At 37.3% G+C, this 18,968-nt stretch overlaps 1 protein-coding gene across 1 annotated transcript in view; it reads left to right on the top strand.

Annotated features, from left to right (window-relative positions):
* The window catches only part of LOC107548645 (mothers against decapentaplegic homolog 2-like), a 37,786-nt gene that overhangs the window by 1,889 nt on the left and 16,929 nt on the right, over window positions 1-18,968 (top strand). Inside the window, exon 3 of the mRNA XM_016229416.1 lies at window positions 2,310-2,747. Within this exon, the coding sequence (XP_016084902.1) occupies window positions 2,509-2,747 (239 nt within the window). The 5' untranslated portion in view covers window positions 2,310-2,508. The remainder of the gene's footprint in view (window positions 1-2,309; window positions 2,748-18,968) is intronic.

Genomic DNA, 18,968 nt, shown 5'->3' with positions numbered 1-18,968 from the left:
AATCAACGTGTTTCAGAAAGGCGGGGCATAGAGGAGAAACAATAATGTACAGTATGTGGAAAATAATGCGTTTTTTTAACCTTAAACCGCATAAACACATTTCATTACACCAAATACACAAAATAATGTTCTTTTTAGCAGCATCATATGACCCCTTTAAATGTTCCAATACACCCCCTTCACCCACCCAAAATGATTTTAGTATTTATTTACGTTAACTGTTCGAAGAATCGTTCAGAACGCGCCTATTTTGCCCAGAGTGATTCACATGTTCCTTTTACTCTAAAAGGCTTTGAACGTTTGTTTTGAATCTTTCAAATGCACATGTGATGCTCTTGAAATCTTTTAATATTAAATCTGAATGTTTCAAATGTGCCTCTAATATGCACAATTTTCCCAAACATTCTGTTGAAGTTGCATGTGATGTCCAAAGTGCTGCCAAGTTTGATAGTTCACTGAGATCGTTTGTTTTTTGAGTTCTGCATTCTTAAAATCAGATATTGCAATATTGATTGCTTACACTTTCTACACATAAACAGGCTACACATAAACGCAGAACTTGTTCAGATCGTTCAGCATATAAAAGACAAATTCATGTTTTTTTGTCATTGTTACATTTGGCTTTGACTGGTTAGAAACTCTTAAAAAGAAGAAAACTGAGCTCATTAAATCTTTTCTCATGTCATCATCCATGTGTATAGTTGTTGATTTGACGTTAATATCTTTTGTGCTGTTATGAGAAAAATGTATTGATGTCATAGCATTGCCAAACATCTTCATTTTATCTTCCTCTTCAGTGAATTTGTTGAAGTAGCATTTCTAGGTATTTACAACAATCTTTTCTCATGGCCCATCATTTCCTTTATGAAAACTGGCACTCAGAGTAAGGGTATGTTGTAAGCCTAACCAAAATGATCAAGATGTATTACTTCCACTTTCCTAAGTTCACAACCTAGCAATATTCGCCTGGTTTCTCTACATAGGATTTGTTGCTATGTGAAACCACTTTTTAAATTAAATTATAAAACCTAATGACCTTCTGCGGTATTCTCTTTTCTTTATAAAATTGTAGTTTCAAAGAAATCTCTCGTTTGGTGAATAGGGTTGCATCACTATCAAAAGCTGAGAGACCAATACCAGAGAATCAGTTTTTGGTAAAACAAGACTTTTTTTTTCTTCTTTCTCCTTTATTTAAAGCTAACATTTGATTTCTGATCCGTGGTTGTCACCAAAACAAATTGCAAAAATAAGGGTGTTTTAAAACTTGTTTCCCAAAGACTCACTCATCTATCACTGGTCAATAAACAGTTCAAGTTCAAGTCTGCTTTATTTCAGTTATTCCTGAATCAAACTAAAAGCATTTGTTACGCTAATTTTGCTATGCCAGGCCACTAGAAACGGTGTCTTTATCTCTGCATATTTAACTAAAATAAGAGAAAGTATTTAAACTACTGTTCAGAAGTTTGGGGTCAGTATGATTTTTATTTTTTTTATTATTTCTTGAAAGAAATTAATACTTTTATTCATCAAAGATGCATTAACTGAATCAAATGTGACAGTAAAGAGGTTAGTAATGTAAATAAAAAATATTTTCATTTTAAACTAATTCTGTTCCTTTGAACTTTTTATTCAAAGGAAAGGAAACTTTTTAAAATGCAACTGTTTGCATGAAAATATTAAGCAAGACAACTGGTTTCAACATTGATAATAATCAGAAATGTTTTTGAATCAGCATATCAGAATGATTTCTGAAGAATCGTGTGACACTGAAGACTGGAGTAATGATGCTGAAAATTCAGCTTTGATCACAGCAATAAATTACATTTGGCAATATATTCACATTTAAAACAAATATTTTCAACTGTAATTAATATTTTACAATGTTTCTGTTATACTGAAAAATTATGAATTATAATCCCAAACTTTTGAATGGTAGTGTATATAAAAACCAATTGAAATGGGGGGGGATAAATACTGCACGATAAATCGCATGCAGTTATCATTGAATTGTTGATTCATCTGCAACTATGAACGTGATATTGCGTAGCTTGTCAGTGAACTACGGCTCTGTGTAGTAAATGCTGCTCCATCTGAAAGCATGTGCTGGAGATTTACTACTAATCACAGAACCGGCTGTACTGACGAGATGCACATGACAATCGCATGCGATTTTTATCGTGCAGCCCTAATATATATGTACATATAGTTGAATTAAAATTAGTCAAAAAACAAGATGGAGGTTTGTATTCTTATCCCTGAAGTTTGTGTTTTACAGAGTCTGTTCTTGATTTCTGCTTCTCTCCACTCAGGAAACTCCTCGCCCCCCTTTCCTCTCCTGTTTCCTAAGCTTCTCTGTCCCCTGCCCCTCATAGTCAGCCCAGAGACCCTCTTCCTAAAGGCCAGTTAGGAACGTTGGGTCTGTTCCTCCCCATTCTCCCAGCCTCCATCTGTCTCTCTAACTCCACCTGCCCACTAAGGGGCTGACCGCTTATTGGACACCTCAGAAACATGTCCTCCATCTTGCCTTTCACTCCGCCCGTGGTGAAGCGTCTGCTGGGCTGGAAGAAGTCGGCCAGTGGTTCGAGCGGAGCGGGAGGGGGCGGAGAGCAGAACGGCCAGGAGGAGAAATGGTGCGAGAAGGCCGTCAAAAGCCTGGTGAAGAAGCTGAAGAAGACGGGCCAGCTGGACGAGCTGGAGAAAGCCATCACCACACAGAACTGCAACACCAAGTGTGTCACCATTCCCAGGTACGCCAACCTGGAAAGCTGACCGCATTCCTGTTTTAAGGACAATGTCATCTTAAATTTGTCAATCTAACACGAATTCGAAAACATAAGGGAAAGAATGAAAATTGTTGTTTACTCATCCTCTTGTTGTTCAAGAATCAGGTGAATTGTTACAGTTTGCTTAAGAATTAGTGGTCGACCGATGTATCGCCAATACTGCCAATTTGACATTTAATTCTCAGCATCGGCCAATATTTTTTTTTTTCTGTTTGGCTGATATTTCGGATACTTTTATTTTGACACTTCTGTGAATGCCAGCTCCTGATAGCATGGCGCTCCTGCTCCTGTCCTGACGCTCATTGCGTGGTGTATGTGAAATTAACACTAACTTGTCTTTATTTGAAAATGTTTTTTCTAGTGCGCACAAACCCGATTACCGAGTGCACTGTTGTTAAGTGTTGACTTTCTTTTTATTCATATTTTTAACAATTTCTTTGTGAAAAATACTATAATAGAATTGCTGAATCAACCTTGTTATTCATGTTTTCCCCCCATTTTTAAATGATTTAATTTAGAAAGTAGCAGTGTTGGGGATAGTTACTTTTAAAAGTAATGCATTACAATGTTGCATTACTCCATGAAAAAGTAACTAATTGTGTTACTTTTTATGGAAAGTAATGCATTGCGCTACTTTTTGTCACATGGGCTGGGGTGCTTATTTGTTTTAACTAACAAAAAACACCAAAAGTTATATTTTTGGCAACTGTAAAGGCCCTTTCCCACCAAAAGTGAAATGAATAAGCCTCAGGCTGAAGGAAGTGCCTCTGCACCTCACTCCAGATTTCTCTCAACATGGGGACAGGAGAGCTGTCAGTGAATAAATTGGAAAACAAAGTAACTTATTTGAAAAAGTAACTCAGATATTTAGTTGGAAATGTAAAAAAGTAATGAGTTAAAAGGTTACTTTATTAGTTACTTGAATAAAGTAATCTGATTACGTAGCTCGCTTTACTTGTAATGCATTACCCCCAACACTGTTAGGTAGTATGGAAGGTAAATAAATTTAATTTCAGTAATTATGCATGTTTTTTTGCTTTAAAAATTTTTTTTTTATATATATATATATATATATATATATATACACGTATATAGGCCACTCTGCTTTCTAAAATGTCAGCATCGGCTATCAAAAAATCCATAATCGGATAATCGGTTGTAAGAATAGCATAAGCTTGGAATTTTTTTTTTTATATATATATATATATATATATGTATATATATATACACGTATATAGGCCACTCTGCTTTCTAAAATGTCAGCATCGGCTATCAAAAAATCCATAATCGGCCGACTCCTTGTAAGAATAGCATAAGCTTGGAACAACATGAGGGCGAGTAAATATTGACTCCTTTTAAGATGTGTAGAATTGCAAGCCAATGAACTTTGTTCATTTGAGTCTTCATCTAATTATAAAGCAAGTCCTCTGAATCAGAAAGGCTTTTATTTAATTTTAGAAGTGACCTTAGCCGTATCACTGCGTATGTTGCTTCGTGAGTGAAGGTGAAGGCATGACGCTGAGTTGCGTCTACCGTTGTGAAATATCAGCATTGCCCCCCTTTATTTCTTCAAGTGATTTCTGCTCCATCTGTCTTGACTTGAGTTAAGGTCATTCTGTGCAGCTCCACATCACTTCCATTCTGAGCTCACAGAGGCTTCTCATGCTGTATGAATGTCTGCGATCTCAACCATCAGGCTGCTTTTATTCCATTTCTCATGACAAATGGTGGAATATCAGCGCTGCTATTTTAGGGAAATGCTCAGAGGAGAGGATGATGGAGGGCGGGTCGTGTGCCCGAGCCACAACATATCAATAGTTTGAAACCAATAGGTTATAGATGCACAAGGTTTGGGTGATATGTCTAATACATTGTTTTTCAGCCTTTTGGTGGTATAAATGCTCTGAAATGGCTTTAAAGATTTGATGTATGGTGAGAGCTTGTAAAAAAACAACAACAAAAAAAACAAGCTTTATATTTACATTTTTTCTAGGAATATCTTACACTTTTTTTTTTCATTCTAATAATGATTGAGCTTAACGTATTGAACCTGATATTTTTGGTAACTTTGTAAGGACCCGTTTATTAAGATTAGTTAACTACATTTGTTAACGTGAACTAACAATGAAAAAGTGTTTGTTAATCTTACTTGATATTAGCATACAACTTTTGATTTTAGTAAATGTTGAAATTAACATTATGTACCTAAGCTGACATGAACTAACAAAAAAGGTTGTATTTTTATTGAAGATTAATTCATATTCTAATACATTTCTTATTGTTAGTTCATTTTATTCAATGGATTAACTAATGACACCTTATTGTAAAGTGTTATCATATTTTTTTTAAATTTCTAACTTTATTAATATGACCTGAACTGATTTTAAATGCATTTAGACTTTTAAATGTCGATGTAAAACTAAAATCTATAAAATAATCTAAAGCTTTTCATTAGATGAATTCGTGAATTGTAATCAGTTTTAAGGATTTCCAGAATTGTAATCTACGGTGGCCGAGAGAGCTCAACGCGCTTCAAATGAAAAAACACATGCAAATTAAGAAAACATCTTCATCAATTTTGCCGATGTAAAACTAAAATCTATAAAATAATCTAAAGCTTTTCATTAGATGAATTCGTGAATTGTAATCAGTTTTAAGGATTTCCGGAATTGTAATCTACGGTGGCCGAGAGAGCTCAACGCGCTTTAAATGAAAAAAAACACATGCAAATTAAGAAAACATCTTCATCAATTTGACAACTCATGCGCTGCCAATTCTCACAACACAAACAAATGCAGAAACGCGCTGCAAATTCTCACAACACAAACAAATGCAGAAACGCGCTGCAAATTCTCACAACACAAACAAATGCAGAAACGAGATACAAATACACACAACACCAACAAATAAGCAATGCGCTGCCAATTCTCACTTCACAAACAAATGCAGAAACGCGCTGCAAATTCTCACAACACAAACAAATGCAGAAACGCGCTGCAAATTCTCACAACACAAACAAATGCGCTGCAAATACAAAACCAAAAACAGAAACGCGCTGCAAATACAAAACAAACGAATACAGAAACGCGCTGCAAATACTCACAACACAAACAAATGCACTGCAAATACAAAACAAACAAATGCAGAAATGCTCTGCAAATACTCACAACACAAACAAATGCGCTGCAAATACAAAAACAGAAACGCGCTGCAAATACAAAACAAATTAATACAGAAACGCGCTGCAAATTCTCACAACACAAACAAACACGCTGCAAATGCAAAACAAAAACGGAAATCTTTAAGGGAAGCGCTTTTCTTTGTTTGTGTTGTGAGTATTTGCAGCGTGTTTCTGTATTTGTTTGTTTTGTGAGAATTGGCAGCGCGTGTGTTGTCAAATTGATGATGTTTTCTTAATTTGCAGGTATTTATTTATTTTTTTTCTATTTACAGCGCGTTGAGCTCTCTCGGCCACCGTAGTAATCAGTTATGTACCAATTAAACAATAAGTGATAACCGAAATCAGAATCATGTATTTTGAGATTACAGTTAAAAATTTGAGTTGCAGTGCAAATAATCTTTAAGAGCCACAATTGGTCAAAGTGCAAAAATCATTGTGCTATGTAAAATGTTTTTTTTATTTTATTAATTTAATAACACCAACATAATCACACACGTCAATATTTGCAAATATATTATATATCATCCATTCCTAAGATACACCACAGCTGATTTTAAGATTTAGATCATCTAGCAGTAATGTCGAGGTCTAGAACAGGTTCTCATTCTTTAACATCTAATACGCAGTTTAATTTTGGTGTGAGTTGCTAAACAAACTTGAAAAGGGCATAATCGCATTTCCTGGGCTGATTTAGTTGAAAGGTGTTGAAATGTATAATGCAAGCTTGTTGTAATGGCAAACGGGTATTATCCTTTGTCCTAGAGAGATTTATTTCCATTGAGTTCTTTTTGAATCAGTTTTAACATCTCAAATCCACTGAATCGGTGTAAGTGTATCATTTAACAAAAGCTGGCCACAATGCATATCTTCCTCCACTGTTGAAAAGTTGTGCAATGGTTATTGTGAAAATGCTGTGCGACTTGGCACTGTGCCTACATGCTTGATCAGGTTCACTTAGCAAAACCTCTCGGAGTGAATAGCCTACAGTAAATACAGGTTAAAATGACCTCCCTCCAGTTGAAAATTGTAGAAGTGAACATTAAATGTCTGCCAGCTATGGACTTAGACGTAGAACTCCGGTCAGACCTTCAGAAAAGTCATCCAGAGTGCTTTGTCTTCCCTTGAGAGTGGATTTAAAGGGTGGGAAACTTTGCTTGCAACATGTGTTTTCTGCTGCTAATCTGTTCTCTAACCTTGGAGGCTTGTGTGAACGGCTGGATCAGTCATTGTATTCGTCGGTTGTCATGTTTGGTAATGACAATGTCAAAAGCTTCCCCAACTGTCCTCTTCAGCCTCCTCACATACCTGTGAACTAAAAGCCCTATTCTTGGGTGTTTTCAATTTGACTTTGCTGTTTATAATAGGGGAGAATAGCTTGTAAATTAAACGAAGATTGATTTCAGATTTATGCTGCAAATCATGTCCAGTCAGACATCAGAATGAAACATTTTCTCCAGTGTTTTACCTGCCTTGAGTGAATTGTATACCATAATTTGGCAAGGGAAGTTGTGTAGAAATGGTCATATTTATGAAATGAGCAGATGTAAATGCCATTGCAACATCTAAATCGTTTGACGCCTGCTTCTTTTAAAGGGAGATTCTGTCTAAAAAAGTAAATTGTCATATCTTTTAAACTGTATGATATATTTTTTTACATACAATAGAAGTCAGTGGGCATCAATGGTGTTTGTTTGCCAAAGCATCTTGATGACTGCAATTAATTTTCATATTTGGGTGGAGTATCTTAACATTTAAACATCTTAAATGCATTCCACAGATTTTGACCAATTTTAAATACAGTTTAGTTTAGTATGCACAAATCTTGCTACAATTTCTTGCCTAATTCGCAATTTTTGCTCTTCATTTTGTTGTACTAGAGCTGAATGGAGCCCTGTCTTTGTCGGGGAATGAATCGGAGATAAATCTGAAATTGCCCTGAACCCCAAGACAAAAATCGCTTAAAAGCATCATGTTTTTTACGAAACCGCATATCTGCTGTATTGTAACTGTAGTGACTGGAGTTTGCACAGAATTGAATAATTTATCATGTGCTTTTAAAATGCAATGTAGGGACTTTTAGGCCAGTTTTTGTGGCAAAGTCCTAATTAAACCACCCTGTTGCCCTCCCTTTGGGATATTTATCCAGTAATTGGACCTCGTCGGTTCAATCAGCTCTGTATAATCTTGAATGAAAATCAGGCGGTGCATTGTTCACTACTTCTTTATAGTGCTCGGGAAATCAATCTTGAAATCTTCCAATCAGATGCAGCTGTATGCTGTGGGTAGACTTGTGCCGGTATTCGGTAATGCGATATATCACGGTAATGAATATGCACGATTTTTGTTATCGTGGGCACTTCTAAATACTGTGAATAATTATATATTACAAATTATTCAGAATTTTGAATGCATTTTAAGAATACTTTTCCCATCAACTGGTCAAAATACACAACACCGCTGTATGCTGCGTGAAAGACACCTGCGCACTCTGATGCAGACGAGAAGCGCACGGCGGAACATGTGAGAGACGCTCTGGATGAAAGCGCACTTTCAACTCTGACAGCAGATGGCGCTAAACTGCAGAAATTATAATAATAATAATAATTCATTTAAATTCAGCCGTTACCCCGGAAACCCTGTAAACAAAGCAGCTGCACTACTTTCTGTTTCTGAATCGTGTTTAAATGATTTAAACAGCCATTCAGATTTGTATATTTGCTATAATGTTCATCACAGCGCCAAATACTTAAAGGGGTCCTATTATGCTCTTTTACAAAGTCTTGATATTGTTTTGGGGGTGTACTAGAACATGCTCTCATGCTTGGTGGTTCGAAAAACACATTATTTTTCACATATTTTACATTATTACAATACCTTTCTCCCCAGCCTGGCACAAACGGCTCGATTAGTTCCGGCTTTGATGAAGGTCCGCCTTCCGAAAAACAAAATGTGTTGTGATTGGTTAGCTGTCCCAGTGCGTTGTGATTGGCGAACAGCCTAGACTGTGTTTCAGTACTGCCACGCCCCCTTGCTCCGTCTTTCAACAAAAGCTTTTGGGAATCCGGCACTTCTCACTCGTGATGTGGAAGCTGTCCTCAGTAAAATGCGCAGCACACAATAGCAAATTGGGGTTATAATGCTCAGGAACAGAGTTAAAAAGTAAATTGCAACCACTGTTTCCTGACATCCGCTTTCGGAAGCCCAAACAAAGACGTTTGGGCACGGAGGTGAAAAAAACAGCGCTTCAGGTGGTCGCGCACCAGACGAGAAGCGCAGTGTCGCGTCGCGCCACGTCTTTAAAATTCAAAAAACATTATTTTCTATGAGTGTAGGCACACCGGCGGCGCCGTTCGGCGTCTGTCCGCTGCGCCCAGCTAGATTTCTTCAGCGGTTCTCAATTCCAGTCCTCGTGTACCCCCGCTCTGCATGTTTTGCACGTCTCTTTGTTAACACACCTGATTCAAATCATCTCATTAGAAGTGAGCTCCGTACATGAACTGTGTTCCGATTGACACGGTCCCTACACAGTGTCCATTGCTCCCTACTCCCTGAGCAGGGGAAATCCGTTGAAGTTTACTTCACTTCAGAATATTCATTTACAGATTTGCGCTGCCTGCAGCGTCTTCACACACAAACGAAACTTACTAGAGAAGCGTGAAGTGGGACATAATATACCGCTGTAAATAAATACAATTTAAATTCACGTCTCGCGCACTTAAATTACCTTTGTATTGAACATATACGCTCCCTTCAAACTGGAATCATGGAGGAATATCCGGTAATGTCCACTTCGCAGGGCACTTGCAGTCAAATATAACAAACGTATGAAGCAATAAGAGAAACATACAAAATGTGCAGAGCGGGGGTACGCGAGGACTGGAATTGTGAACCGCTGTTCTAGACATGCCAAAAATTTGAGGCTACAGCACAGCAGCTCTTCTTCTTGGTTTTCTCTGATGCACTAACTCTGCAGCAGCACTTCTTCGTCGTCGTCTCGTCTGATGCGCTCACTCAAACCTTTATAGTTCTTTTGCACTTTAATCTGTGTAAAACTTTTAAAATTCTGTATTGCTTTATTGCAGATAAATGTTCAGTTATTTTTGTTATAAGAAAAAAGTTATTAAACCTGTTATACTGTATTATGACAGCACTTTAAAAAAAACAACAACTAAATTTCAATACCGTGATAATACCGCATACCGTGATAAAAGCATTAGCAATTAATCGCAACATGAAAAATTGATACCGGCATATCCCTAGCTGTGGGTCTAATTTTCTCAAAATGAATGCTGTCAGTGGATTCCCACATACGCACATCCAGAACTAAACCATATAAGCGAGCGTTAAATTTTAGCTGATGTCTAGTCCTTTTCATTACTTGTTACGTTAGTCTTGTTTAAAGGGAAATCAAACCTGTATTGTCTCGACCTGACTTCCTATCAGCACAGGTCTTTTGTGTAGAAGTGCTGATAGTTTATCTGTAAGATGCCTTCAGTGAGTGTGAGAATGTGAAGAGGGTTTCTCATGAGGACAGAGCTGACTGGCGCTGTGGGTTTTTTCAACTCTATTGATTGTAATCTGAAGACTCCGTTGTCTGTCTGGCTTTCCATACTATAATTAAGACCCAGCTTTCATTTGGATTCATAAATTGTTAGTTGAGGCAAAAATGTCCCTCTACTAGTGTTTTCTTTATAAAAGCTCAGACCTGAATCCCAGATCAGAATTTATTTGAAATGCTTGTTGTTATATCCGTGAAGTGCTATGAATTAGCCTCTGTATTATGGGAAATAACAAAAATGCAAATCGATACTACTGAAATTAAGTATTAGAGACTATCAAGTTAGCCATTTAAATAAAAAAATACCAATTTTATGAGTAGGGAAATAATTTTACGATGTAAATTTATAAAGCATTTCAAAAGATCCTCTTAAATTGCTTGTTCAGATATCTTTCATGGAATTAAGATGTTGGTCATTTGGCATGTGTTCGGATGGCAGCCTGAAACCGGACACTCATTGACTGTCAAATCTCTGGATGATTTCTGCAAATGAACAGAGACGTATGGTTTCCTTTGTGACGCCTCTGTTTTAATCTGGCCTGAGGTCCGTTTTGAAACTCGGCCCATGCACCTGCTAAACCTTTTCTAGGGCTGCACGATTATGACAAAAATCATAATTGTCGATTATTCCCTTGAAATTGTAATTGCGATTTATTAATAACGATTATCACAATTTACATTGAATTATTTTTATACCATTGTTTGATGCAACGGCATGCCATGTTTTTATATGAAAATAAACGAGCTGAAAGCACTCTAACTGAAAAACCTTTAGTGCTTTTCTATAGTATTAAGCCTCAAATGTCAATTATACATCGGATTGGTTTCTTCTTTAAATAAAAAAAAAAAGTACAAATATGAGTGGTATTATAATGTTATGCTAAAACTAAAATTGTAATAATGGGGAAAACCCTTAAGATAACATGTAGAAAGAAAAAAACGCATCTTAAGCACGCAGAATAACATAAGTGGACTTTGAACGATTAATTGCCGCTTTGAACGATTACGTAATTGTGGCATTCATAATTGTAATCGTGATTAAAAATTTGATTAATTGTGCAGCCCTAACCTTTTCATTTTATTTTAAAACTAATTATTTGTCTTCATTAGCTAGTCACCTGGTACTCGAAGGCGGCGCTGCTTTAAAATAAACGCTTTTTTGTTTTTATCTGGGGTATAGCTGGAGTGAGGGTAGACGGTGGCCAGCAGATGGACTCTCAGTGGTTTAGTTGGGTATGGGGTCTCCACACAACAGGATACAGGGGTTAATCCCCTCCAAAAGTATGTCATCTGTCTGGGACATGGACGCCCAGTCATGCTGGTGTGGGATTCAGCTCTATCAACTTTGGGTACTTTAAATGGCTGATATGAGCATCCGTCTTGTGCATATGATGGACTAATGAAGATTAATTGTAATAATAATTGAATAAACCATTGCAATTTGGGCGCAGGCATTTGTAAAAATATTGCATTTTGTAACATTCATTAATATTTTCACTAAAACTGTCTTAATATTGATTAGATTCCTTCTAATGGTTCATAATAGGTTTGTGAATTATTATTATTGTGCTTGATTTCACCGCTGTTGATATCTCACAGTGATCATCCATCTGCTCTATTGTTAATTTGAGGTTTAAAGGAACACGCCACTATTTTTGAAAATGGGCTCATTTCCCAACTCCCCTAGAGTTAAACAGTTGAGTTTTACCATTTTCGAAGCCGATCTCCGGGTCTGGCGGTAGCACTTTTAGCTGTAGCTTAGCATAGATCATTGAATCGGATTAGACCGTTAGCATCTCGATCAAAAATGACCAATGAGTTTCTATATTTTTCCTATTTAAAACTTGACTCTTCTGTAGTTACATCGTGTACTAAGACGACGGAAAATTAAAAGTTGTGATTTTTCTAGACCGATATGGCTAGGAACTATACTCTCATTCCGGCGTAATAATCAAGGAACTTTGCTGCCGTACCGTGGGTGCAACAGGCGCAATGATATTACGCAGTGCCGGAAAATAATCCCCAGCAAGCTCCCTGTGCAAGCAGGTGGTCACGTTGATTATGTTGGCGGAAGTTAGCCTATTTTCAGGCACTGCGTAATATCATTGCGCCTGTTGCACCCACGGTACGGCAGCAAAGTTCCTTGATTATTACGCCGGAATGAGAGTATAGTTCCTAGCCATATCGGTCTAGAAAAATCACAACTTTTCATTTTCCGTCGGTCTTGGTACACGATGTAACTACAGAAGAGTCAAGTTTTAAATAGGAAAAATATAGAAACTCTTTGGTCATTTTTGAGCGAGATGCTAATGGTCTTATCCGATTTAATGATCTATGCTAAGCTACAGCTAAAAGTGCTACCACCAGACCCGGAGATCGGCTGAATGGATTCGAAAACGGTAAAACTCAACTGTTTAACTCTAGGGGAGTTGGAAAATGAGCCCATTTTCAAAAATTGTGGAGTGTTCCTTTAATACTGAATCGGGTTTCTATTGTGTGTGTGTGTGTGTGTGTTTTAAGAGAGTATTGGGAAATTATTCATCTACTGGTGTTGAGACTGAAGTCCCCATCCCCCTAAAATGGGTCATGCGAGTTTATGTAAACTCACTGTGGTTTCACTTCTTTTAATGGTTTCTCATATACATTCGCTTTGCTCTTTCTTCTTTTTCCTCTTAACTCTGCCTGGCATTTGAAATTCCCTTTTAGTAAAGCTCAAACTGAGACTAGAAAGAAATGTATTATAAAATCAAAATATTAGTAATGTTTCTTATCTTTTTCCAATACTGAAAACTTCTGTCTGTCTGTCATTTGTTAAATTGATATTGTAGATGTAATTGTGCATGCTAACGGTTACTTGAAGTTAATCTTTAAAACACTACTTTAATAAAGTTGTTAGGTCTTACGGAATACAGTTTGTGTTTTATTTAATCTATTTTGGAAAAATATCGGTCAGAATTTTAAAATTGGTTCAATACTAACAAAGGTCAATTGTTAAATTTATACATAAGCCTAAATACTAAGGTGAATTCTTTGCCTGTAGTATAACCGTGTGGAAATTTATTAAAAAAAAGAAGCTATTTTTTAAAATTACAAATTCAACTCATCATATTTAAAAATGTCGTTGGCCTTTCACTGACTAAAAGTGTCTATTGATCGTGTTCTCTGGGCATCATGAAATCTTAATTTCCTGAAGGAATAAGGACACGTTATACTATTGCAAGCTTCGCACAATATCTCGGGTGACGTCGCTACATCAAGGTCGGTCTCATTAACTTTTGACGTCAGGTAGCAGCGAGTGTACAGGTCGAGGGTTAGCGATACACGCAGCGCTCAGATAACCTGCTCTAATGTTAATGTGCTCCTCAAGGGTTGTGTTCCTTACTCCTTTTGTCTCCTTAAGTGTTTTAATGTTGGTTAGTTTGTTGTATAAATGCTTGTTCTTTGTGTCTTGAAACTTAAAGCAGCCATCCCAACACTATCACAACAAACTGTTCTTTTAAAGTTAGTTGGTTAAAGGGTTAGTTTAACCAAAATGAAATGAAAATTGTCATTTACTCCGCCTCATGTCATTTCTAAACAAATAAGACTCTGTTCATCTTCCAAACAAAAGAAAGACATGTTTAATGAAACCAGAGGCATTTCTCTCTCTCGTTTGAAAGTCCACGCAGTCAAAACTTTGATAGTTCAGTAAGACTTTGTAAGAGTAATCCATATGTATTAATAGTTGAAGCAAGTTCTTGCATGTCAAGTTTGAGCTTCTGTGCTTGCCATATTTAATGTGCTCTGTATGTGGGTGTTGATCAACTTTTTGAAGCGTCAGTGTTTTGTTGGAATGGACTGCCAATGGAATTACAATGTTTTATTAATGTCTTCATTTGTGTTTCAAAGATCTTATGGGTTTGGAACAATATGAGGATGAATTAAATGACAACTACAAAGACTACAATTACTCCCACAAGGTAACTGCATCAAAAGATTTTTAACACTTTTATACTAAACTAGTTGAACTGTGGTGAACAGCAGTATTTAACAAAAAATGTTATTTGCTTTAAAAAAAAATTCTGGGAACCCTTGAGTGATCGCCATTGATTTAAAACTCTTAAAATTAAAATTAAATCTTGGAGCAAACAATCAAGAGACATGCTAGGAGGTTGTTTACACTTGCGGAATAGCGTTCACACAGTACACATTTTTTCCATTCCAATGCACTACTTTTCCATTTTTTTTCTCTATGTAAACATGCGCTGGATGGATGTCTGTGACCATTGTGCTCGCGTCTTGCATCTTTTGCAGCATCTCAAACATGAGCGCTGCGTTTTCAAGTAGCCGTGTCAAGTTAAAAGAATTTAGGTGTGTTCACACTTGTCATGTTTGGTGCGATTGCTCTGTTAGTGTGGTTCGTTTGAATAAGTGTTAACGCTGCCATCCGAACCCTGGTGCGCACCAAAGAAGCGGACTGAGACCGCTAAAAAGATTGGTCTCTGTCCGGTCCCAAACGAACTCTGGTGCGGTTCGAATGAAATCTGAACGCAACACGGACCAAACACTTCTAAACGAACCAAAAACAGGAAGTAATGACAAGATGCAACATAATTTGATGACGCGGAGCAAGCGGTGTGTCCAAAACATAATGAGCAGAGGGTAAACATAGGGCAACGAGGAAGTAAAGTGCCTTTTATGAGCTCTTTGTGAGCTCGCAGGTGGTGAAAATAGTCATAAGTACATGCAACAATGAGCGAGCTTAGTCCAGCAGACGGAATTAGGTGTGTTTCACTTAGCGGCGGTGTGCAGACTGATCGGTGAATGGGTACTATGATGTCATACACCGATCGGTCTGCGCAGCGCCGCTTTGTCGAACACCCCTTTTGTTTGGGGTGTTCGGTGAGTTCCGTCGTGAAATATACAGTATCTCACAGAAGTGAGTACACCCCTCACATTTTTGTAAATTTTATTATCTTTTCATGTGACAACACTGAAGAAATGACACTTTGCTACAATGTAAAGTAGTGAGTGTACAGCTTGTATAACAGTGTAAATTTGCTGTCCCCTCAAAATAACTCAACACACAGCCATTGTTGTCTAAACCACTGGCCACAAAAGTGAGTACACCTCTAAGTGAAAATGTCCAAATTGGGCCCAAAGTGTCAATATTTTGTGTGGCCACCATTATTTTCCAGCACTGCCTTAACCCTCTTGGTCATTACAAATTAAATGAAATAAATGGTGCTTAAATTCTTTCATGACGTTCTACTAACATTACTGTTCAGGTAAGTAGTAGCCTACAAAAGAAATCTAAAAGTAATCAAATGTAAATGAACACTGCATAGTTTTCAGTGTATGTATTGATAGATTAATGCTTATTAAAGCTATAACGTTATTCAGATTAAGAGCTGTGAGTGATTTTTCTCTTTGCATTTTGATGGCCCAAGTGCCAGTCTGTCACTTTAAGACAATATATTGACACGCATTGGATTTTCTCCCAACTGTTCTCCTCCACTTAAGACATAAATTGTGTTTAAGTAAATACTCTCCAAGCCGGCCATTTTTAAATTTTTGTGTGTATTTGATCGTTTGGACATGCACCCGAAGCTCAAAGTGTAGTTTGTTTGTCCGTTTTGGAGCGTGCCGCGCGCGCACATTTCAGCCTGAGGAACCGCGTCTCTTGTGCGGTTTGTGCTTTCAACGTTTTATCAAACATGTCCCGCAATTTAGCAACAGTAAAGATGGGATTTTACAACAATCACCGACTGAGCTGATTCTGACGTTAAGTTTGGGTTTTAGGGAGGAAAGAATGCGCACCGCTGTGAAGGGAAAGAAATTGCGCAAGACGAAACACAGCTAGTTTTTAATAGCTTTACCTCATGTCTTCTTTTGTATAATCCTTAGAAGCCAAAATTGAAATAAAATAAAATTTAGCTTAATAAAACCGCCACAGGCCTAAAGTGTAAGCAGATGTTTGAATGTTTAGTTCTCTCTTCTATCATAATTAAACAGGGCTTTCCATGTTGCGCGTGCTGAAGCTCCTTTGCGTGAGCGCAATCTCGTTTCTGAATTGCGAATAGCAAAAATGCATCGTAGACAAATGTTTGAAAAACAGCTGGCGACTCTGGTGAGATAGAATTTGCAAGATGTGTATATATAGCAATAATAAATGTATGTGTCTTTTCTTAATTTCTCCAGTACCGATAGCAAAACCGTTAACGTCAGAGCTTATCGATACTCTGTTCTTTCATAATTTAGCCCCGGGACCGATTAAATACCAGGTTTCGGTACCCATCCCTAGTTCTTAGTCTGCTTGTCTTCAGCAAACTGTTTGCAGGCTTTCTTGTGCATCATCTTTAGAAGATGCTTCCTTCTGGGACGACAGCCATGCAGACCAATTTGATGCAGTGTGCGGCGTATGGTCTGAGCACTGACAGGCTGACCCCCCCCACCCCTTCAACCTCTGCAGCACTCATACGTCTATTTCCCAAACACAACCTCTGGATATGACACTGAGCACGTGCACTCAACTTCTTTGGTCGACCATGGTGAGACCTGTTCTGAGTGGAACCAGTCCTGTTAAACCGCTGTATGGTCTTGGTCACCGTGCTGCAGCTCAGTTTCAGGGTCTTGGCAATCTTCTTATAGCCTACGCCATCTTTATGTAGAGCAACAATTCTTTTTTTCAAATCCTCAGAGAGTTCTTTGCCATGAGGTGCCATGTTGAACTTCCAGTGACCAGTATGAGAGTGAGAGCGATAACACCAAATTTAACACACCTGCTCCCCATTCACACCTGAGACCTTGTAACACTGAGTCACATGACACCGGGGAGAGAAAATGGCTAATTGGGCCCAATTTGTACATTTTCACTTAGGGGTGTACTCACAGGGTTCCCACGCTACTTGAAAGTATTTGAATTTCAGACATATGGATTCAAGGCCTGGAAAGTACTTGAAAACAAACATAGGTCCTTGAAAGTGCTTGAATTAAATTTGAAATAAATAGTTTATGGCGCGATTTAAAAAAAACTGTCCTATATGTTCTGTCAAAGACCAAACAAGCGGCACTAATGATTGGGAGTGGAGATGGGGGAGCGTGGAAAAAAACAAAAACGTGTGTGTTGACGCGCAGCCTAGAGACCCGAGCGGGACAGTTTTCTTAAGCCCGCTCCCCCTGAATTTCTGATCATTACCGCCCACTCCCGCAACGTGTGTGTCACGCTCTCGCAAACTTTCTTATTGTATTTATTGCAACGAAAATAGTTCCAAATTTAGTAACAGCTGAGCCGCTGCGCATCTCTAAAAGCAAACACGTCGAGTTTCATTCATGAATGAAAGTGCGTTTTTGAGCAAATCTAGTGATTCATGATTACCCATTCATAAAGATTTCATTCCTGAATGAATCAGCTGTTCATACGAATCAATTGAATGAATGATTCAGTGATAAAATCAGTGACTTACCGCCACCTGCTGGTTGATTTAGTTTAATTTTTAGCGTATAATTTCAGTTATTTAAATCATTTAATATTTCTGTATTCAATTTTATTTTTAAAACATTCATCTTCACATGAATGTATGAATTTAATTGCACTCATGCCACCTCTGAGCCTCATTAAATGTCTAAAAATTTACCTATAAGCCACTTTTGTGTTCTTCTGTGCCACCTCTGTAGTACAAATTAATTTATGAATACTAATTTCATATGATTGGTAACTTTGTCTTATTCTACTTATTATATTTTTAAATAGAAATTTTAAAAAGCTTATAAACATACATTTTTAAATTTGACATGGATGAAAATGATGCCATTGAAAATGTAAAAAGAAAATACCCCTGTAAGTCACATTAAGGAGTCAAATGTCAGCTCGTATTAGGAAGGCTAATTTTTGATCATAATTTGATTATTGATCAGAAGGTGCTCCTATTTATTTTTTTTTAATTAGGGGAGGACAAGCACTCCTAAAAAGAAAAGTAAGCAAAGTGTATCAGAGAAAGCTGAGTGTAACAGTATATTAGATCCGTGCATGAGGTCTTAAAGAGACAGCAGCCTAAATAAACTTGCTGCTGCCTTTCATTATACAGTGAAGACTATCCAGTGTTATTTTACAGTTGAGTATAGATTATAGTTAGACCTAACTGAAAACATTTATTGTTTTTGTTTGTGCTATTGATTGTCATTAATTGATTTGTTCTTATTTTATTATTTACTTGTCTTTTTTTAGTTAAAATGAAAAGGCCATGTCCACACGTACACACGTATTTTTAAAAAGTTTTTCCTCCTTCCGTTTTAAAAAAATCTCCGTCCACATGCAAACGCGTGGTCCATGAGAAATAGTCCTCCCACTACAGCTGGAAAAAATCCTAGAGGAAACACTGCATGCATATAATAAAATTAGAAAAATGCATTTACAAAGGTAAAAAGAAAATGCCCTTGAAATCACTTTGAGTCAAATGTCAGCTCG

Source organism: Sinocyclocheilus grahami, unplaced genomic scaffold (genome assembly GCF_001515645.1).
Source record: "Sinocyclocheilus grahami isolate Dianchi unplaced genomic scaffold, SAMN03320097.WGS_v1.1 scaffold352.1, whole genome shotgun sequence".
Classification (NCBI taxonomy): Eukaryota; Metazoa; Chordata; class Actinopteri; order Cypriniformes; family Cyprinidae; genus Sinocyclocheilus; species Sinocyclocheilus grahami.
The sequence above is the reverse complement of the archived record's forward strand: the minus strand, read 5'-3'. Positions and strand labels throughout refer to the sequence as shown.